This window comes from Leptonotus elevatus, chromosome 2 (genome assembly GCF_054856555.1).
Source record: "Leptonotus elevatus isolate MCC_2025b chromosome 2, RoL_Lele_1.0, whole genome shotgun sequence".
Lineage (NCBI taxonomy): Eukaryota > Metazoa > Chordata > Actinopteri > Syngnathiformes > Syngnathidae > Leptonotus > Leptonotus elevatus.
Genome location: NC_141240.1, coordinates 34,904,063 through 34,910,919, shown reverse-complemented (window position 1 = coordinate 34,910,919; position 6,857 = coordinate 34,904,063). Strand labels below are relative to the sequence as shown.

General features: G+C 39.8%; 1 protein-coding gene across 1 annotated transcript; it reads right to left on the bottom strand.

Annotated features, from left to right (window-relative positions):
- Positions 1-39: 39 nt before the first annotated feature.
- On the bottom strand, positions 40-6,351 carry asb14b (ankyrin repeat and SOCS box containing 14b). Its single transcript, XM_086067513.1, has 10 exons — positions 6,323-6,351; positions 5,747-5,964; positions 5,619-5,668; positions 4,113-4,244; positions 3,869-4,027; positions 3,547-3,792; positions 3,276-3,444; positions 2,671-3,202; positions 1,118-1,271; positions 40-1,037 (listed from the first exon to the last, which is right to left on the bottom strand). The coding sequence occupies exons 2-10, from the start codon at positions 5,869-5,871 to the stop codon at positions 847-849; spliced, it is 1,758 nt and encodes a 585-aa protein (XP_085923639.1). The 5' UTR covers positions 5,872-5,964; positions 6,323-6,351; the 3' UTR covers positions 40-846.
- Between the last annotated feature and the right edge of the window lie 506 nt (positions 6,352-6,857).

Below are 6,857 nucleotides of genomic sequence, written 5' to 3'. Positions count from 1 at the left end.
TTAGCCTGCACAATGTAAATGTGCAATGGTAGCAAATGGGATTTTTAAATTTCAACTTCAGTACAGTTCAGTTGTATTTCACTTTTAAGTGCATTACATTTAATATTTGTTTTCAAACAATTAGTTCTGTATTTTTATTAAACAATTATGTGCAATATGTTTTAATTGAATCTTTATTCAAGTAGTTTTAAAAATATTTTTGTATATTTAAGATCAGTGTTAATGTTCAAATTGTGCACAGTGCTACAGGGCTTACGATATTAATCGTAATTTTTAGGAATAAAATTGCCTTATTTTTGATGAATATCATGCCTTTATTCTTTATTCTTCATTAGGAACCCCAGTTAACGTCCACAAAATGGTTGCTAGTCCTGGGGTCCTCAAAAATGTATGCAACAAAAACATCCAGAGGTTAAAATTACACTATATAGCCAAATTTAAAAAAGCACAAAACAAAACAAACAATAATCATCAGATACTGTAAGTAGAGTCAAGCAAACCACCATACAAAATATCACATAATGATAAAACAACAGGCACATACAGTAGATTAGTACATTCAACGAATTAATAAGGAACTCATTAATTTGTATTTGAATAATTTTTTTAAAAAGATACGTTGTTGCTGGTGTTTAAAATACATTTTAAAAAATGGCACTTATGTATTTTAACGTTGGGCATTAGTGATTGTAGAGACAACTGTTTTTTAAGTGGTACTTGGTGTAAAAAATTATAATAATTGAGAACCACAGTTATAGAATATGGATGGATGGATTTTTTTAATCACACTGGGAATGACAAAAGTCATGTACCTTGGTAAAATATTATAATGTAACTCTGAAATTGTTAAAACATGAGTGAACATCCTGTATCTACACTGCCCCTGTTGTAAACATCAAACTCCTTGTAACGAAGGTACTCTTTCAGTCTGGGTGGAAGAGGGAGGTAGCTGATGAAAACAGATGCTTTCAAACGCAGTTGATTCAGGTGCTCTCGAATCTGCAGCCGGCACAGGTGCTTTAAGCTTCGTGCATTTCCTAGGAAGCAAACAAATCATGAAGTTCACCTGAGGTCAACATGCGGACAATGACAGATGAAGTAAAAAGGAAGTGCAAACTTTGGATGTGACAGATCTGCGGCCATTGCTTCTGCTCCCGCAATGCTTCCCTCAGTTTGGCGCAGAATGAGACATGGTTAGTGTAGTCGAGCATGATTCGCACCACCTGAGCAGATAAGTGCTTGAGCCAAGACACTGTTATCACCTCACAGAACTACAGGGAGCAAAAAGAGAGATATCAAGTCACCAGCACTAACATAACGCAAGAATGTGTTTCCTCTACACCAGCAAGCGGTCCCCAACCTTTTTTTTTTGGGCCACTGACTGACCGGTTTCATGTAAAGCAATTCTGCAGTGCCTTGAGATACAAGTTTAATATTGTAATGAACTAAGTGCTGGCGGCATTCTTGCAAGACGCCACAATATGTTCTGTAACCAGGCTCGTCGCAAAACACTTGTAGGCCTATATCAAATAATCTTTCCTTGTTGAATGAAATAAATGCAAATGCCATCAACTCGCCCTATCTTTATTTATATAGTGCATCGCAAGAGCTTAGAAAAATAACACTTATTGTACCTTATATTAAAACACACGCACACACACACGCTCGCACACACGCAGTAATAACTTAATTACATTGAATTTAAAAGGATTTGACAGTTTTTGTCATAGTGCATCAATTGAATGGACACTGGCTCCTCCTGCTGGTGTAACTAGGAAGTTGAAAGGCTTATTTGATGGGTCCCAGCTCCTAAAATGGCACTAAAATCAGAAGAAAAAAAAAACTGTATGACTGTGAGAGTGTGAGTACTTTTATATAGTCTCTTTGCATGTGTTTTTGCATTAAGTGAAATATATTCGTTTTTTTTTTTTAAGTGTTGTAATGCCACAACATAGATGCTACCTAGCGCTAGCGTTGGCACGTCAAAGGCGTTAGCATTAGCAATAAACTTACAGAATAATTGGTAAACCGTGTGGTTGTTTTAAACACAACGTGTAATTCTTTTTGTTGTTGGTTTCGTTTGACAAGAAACTTCAGCTACCAGGGGCAAGAAACAGCTCGAAGCATATTGGCAAGCTGCTGCTTGTCGTGAAGAGAATGCTACCATACAGCACTGCTACCTTACAGCACAAGTTTGCACTCGCAAGTCAAAGCAAACAAATCGTCCGAATGACTCGTATCTCGAAAATGTCGTGTCACTCGTTTCTCAGGTCACCATTGTAATTTGCCAGCGTAGAAACACATACAAATTATTATTATTTTTTTCCATCATGGGGTCACGGCAGACAATGGCCCTCAAAAACGCTATGCTGGCGGTCTGCGTATTGTTTTTTTTCCAGCACATGCTGAATATTTGAGTATACATACATTTGATAGCCAATGTCATAGGAATGGTGAATTGCTATGGGGTGTTTGTCAGTAAGAATATAGGTGAGAGAGACAAAGTCTCATTTCACCAATTTGGAATCAGGGCAGGAACATTTGTCATGAAAATGACAGAATTGTACCTTTCACAAATCAGCAGAGATGTACCAAATGTCCCATGGACCGGTACTGGTCTGCTGCCAGATGGTTGGAAATCGCTGCTTTCTACTGTTTGACGCATCTCACCACCATGTCTTTGATGACTGATGTTGTCCATGGCAAGTCATGGCAACTATCACCATACGGACAGTCGAAGCAACGCTTGACATCGTAGCCGTGGTTCAGAATCATTCTCAGCATGACTTCGTCTTTTAATGCATACTGCAGGGCTGAGGGAAAGTGGGTGGTGCTGACACGAGAGTAGTAGTTCACATTTGCCCCGAACTTCAGCAAGGTGTTGATGAGCTCATAATTGCCCTGTCTCATTGCCACCTGTAAACAACTGATAGGGTCCTGGTTGACCATTGCCCCCGCCTCAAGGAGCAGGCGAGTGCATTGAAGATCATTGTTGGACACAGCAAAAAAAAGGGCAGACTTGCGTTCATCATCATAGTTGCGGCGCACTCTCGGGTGTAGCATTTGGTTTGGGTCAAAGTCAGCTTTGAGCAGCAACTCCAAGCAATGTGCATGCCCTCCAGCAGCTGCAGAGTGAAGAGGACTCATGCCGCTCTCCTTTATTGCACACAGTTTAGTCACTAGCATGAGGCGCTGTAATGCCCTGTCAAAGAACAGGTGAGGTAAGAACAAAGTAGTGGGTTCAACTAAAAAGGGAACGACAAAATGTTTCTCACAGTATGTGACCATGGTATGCCACACGGTGAATCGGCAGGTGGCCGTTGTACAAAGGCAAGTTGGCGTCTGCTCCATGGTCCAACAGCAAGGATATCACATCAGGGTTTCCTGATACGGCTGCGTCAAACAAGATACTGCCAGACTCCGATTCGCACTCAACATTTGCTCCTACAAAACAAACATTCATTTGTGTTATGACTGTACTAACTCAAAGTATATGTTAATTAATGTGGAAATGATTCATCATAAACAAGGCAGTTCATCATGTACCTTTCAGTAACAAGTGCTCCGCTACATTTAGATGCCCATTTTGTGCAGCCAGAGCAAGTGGCGTTTTCTTTTTTATGTCACATGCATTCGGGTTAGCACCAGACTCAAGGAGCAGATAGACAAAGTTCTCCAGGCCAAGAAAGGCAGCCTCGTGCAGCGCCGTCCTGTTTAGCTGGCCTAGCTGATCCACTTGAGCGTCATAGCGAAGCAAAAGTGTTGCCATGTCGTACTGGTCATTGAGAATAGCTGAGAAACAAGACGCAACAGATAAATAAAAATGTAGAAAATATTTATTTGCTATGGACAAACATGAGGGAACTACCTGCCATTAATGGAGAATCTTGCTCATCATCCTGGAGATTGGGGTTGCAACCATTCTGTAAAAGGAATGTAGAGTTCTGTCTACGGCCATAGACTACAGCTAAAAACAATGGCGTCTCCCCCTTGAATGTGCGACACTGGGCAGCTCCAAAGTGTGATGCTGGAACCCAAACAACAGTTGACATGAGCGCAACAGCTGTGTGCGTTCAAACATTAGTCATACTTGATGAAAAGCCTGACTGTACCTGAAAAGATGATCTTGAGTATGTGCTTACTCTCCTGCGCTGCAGCCGCGTGCAGAGGGTTCCACCCATGCTCGTTAATTCTGGACAGAGTCTCTGGCTGTTCCGTTAGTTGTTTAAGTGCACTCTCATCACCTGTATGAAGACATTAATACTGTACCTAAGGCACGAAGAAAGGGTTTTAAAAACATTCTCCTCTGGTTTGACTATTACAATAAGTGTACAGGGAATAAGTGTACAGGGAAAATCCCTGAAACTAGCGCAATATAAAATATTAACAGTAAATCCTAAACGTTGGAAATGTCTCTTTAATAAAGTATCAAACATTGTTTGTCTAAGCTAAGTGTTATTTCAATTGATTGTTTGCATAGTGCATCTATTGAAAATCTAATTTTGCGTAAAATACAGTGATTATATCATAATATCTTTTTCATATTGGGTTGTATGACATACACAAGTCTCAGGAAAAGTCCATCTCCATGATGCCCCACGGTGGGTATTTCAATCAAAAGTCTGGAACTAGGGGAGAATAGGAGAATATAATCTACAGTCGGTAATGTCAATTTATAGAAGCTGCATTTCCCCAGGCAGTTGTAATTTCTATTCTGTTCCATTTGATGCTACATACCATTGATGGCCATCGAAGGTAGTGATGGGAAAATGAAGCTTCATGAAGCACTTGTGATATTTTTTGACTCCCCTAGATGGTGCTCTTGGTTTAAATATAAAGGCTAGTGCAAAGGAAATTGATTACATTTCCACTGCATCTTTCAACCAAGAGTGGCATCTAGAGGAGTCAAAAAATATTACAAGTGCTTCATGAAGCTTCATTTTCCCATCACTAATCGAAGGTGTATAAATTCGGCAAATTGTCAGATAATGCAGCAGAACAAAGACAGTGGCAGAGAATGGAGCAGAGGTGTGTACATCAACTCCATCTCACAAATTCCAGGTCCAGAAAGTAAAAACCCTGCCACAGAATAGCTTTAGCCACAGGTGTTTCTAATCAACTGGGAGATAAATGAGCTCGTCTCCACCTGTTGAGTGAAAGCACCTGTAGTTAAAGCTAAACGGTTTCAGGGTTTTTACTTTCTGGACCTGGATTCTCCAACCCTGGCCATACCATAAGAAATTCATGTTACTTATTGGGTCCACACAAAGCACTTAAAGTTCTGGTGTTTACTGTGTGCAACCCCCAAAAGTAGTTCCTATCACTATCTAAGACATCCAACAGTTTAGTTCTCTTCTGCTTCTTTTCGACTCCTCTGCCTGTTTTAATAAACTCCTTACCCCAATATGGAAGATTATGCAAATTGTTTGCAGTTCTGAGCAACACAAAATTCTTCGCAAAATTTATTTTGGCACTTTGATTGAACACCATAAAACATATTTTTCCAGTTTTCAGATACTGTGTGTATTCTTAGAAGTACATGTTCAATGTTTTGCAGGCAATTTAAAAGAAAAATGGAGAATGCCTTTAAGGTGCTGAGACTTGCAAGAGCATCTTACCCTCAGCAATCACTTTGAATATAGCAGGATCTTCGGTAACTTTCAAATGACTACAGCAAGAAAATAAGTAGTGAGGAAAATTTAATAGATCGTACAGAGTTAATATTTAATGTTGCATCAACAGTCACCTTGGATTCAGTCCCTTCAGCCTCCTGTATTCAATGAGACTTTCTTCTATTATAGATTGGATTGTTTCATCTTCATCTGAGTCGTCTTCAGATTGAAAAATGTCACCTTTTGCTTCTGTGTTCATCTGTTTCTCCAGGAAGAGTCAGTGTTTAATTGGTTATGGGAAGGCACAACCTTGACATGCGCACATCCCATCGCCAAACAGGGGTTGACTCTACTGGAATGCCAAACAGGGTATTGCCACACTCAATCTGTTTTCTGTTGTTGGAATAGACATCTATATACATTGAATACCACCAAAATGCCCCCCCCCCCCCCAAAGAAGGAAAAGTGAGCCAAGTTTTGAATTTAACAAAAGTTAGCTTAAACTTCAGGCCATTTAAGAGCAGATCTTATACACAGAAGGAAGCAAAGGTAGATTCATGCATACCTTGCAACTGATTGTTGATCAATTTTTTACAAGCCAGGGTTAAATGTGAACACTTAATAAAAATAAATACTGATTAAACTGGCAACCATATTATTCAATAGCAATAATCAGGTTGTTGTATAGACGTCTAATTTGTGGTGTTTACCTTCAGTCGAATGGCTGTGCTCCTTCTGGGACTTTAACAGCAGTGGAGTTGGACACCCGAGCACTCACACACTGCAGCTATTTATAACTCTTCAACTATAAATAAGGATTGTGGCGCCTACCATGCAAATTGTGCCTAGTTTTGATCCATTGCTGAGGTCAAAACTCAGATCACTTGGTGCAATTTTAACCAAACAGCAGAGTTTCAGGAAAGATTACTTTATGCCAGTGCTCTGTTTGAAGTGAAAGGTTATATCTTAACAACAGTGAACACACAGTCTGTTGTACAAGCTTAAAGACAACGGTGCCAAAAAGGAGAAAAACATTACGGATCCCGGTGCTGCAAGTCATCTGATCTGATAAGCGACAACAATACAATGTGGTTTTAATGGATTGCTCCCCCAACCTTGCTAAGAGCTTAAAAAAAAACACAAAAAACAGCACTGAACATATACTGTAGTGCTTGTCACTCAAAATTTGCACCATAAATCATCTTTCCACTTTGAAATAAATGGAAATGCCATTAGTGTGGGTCC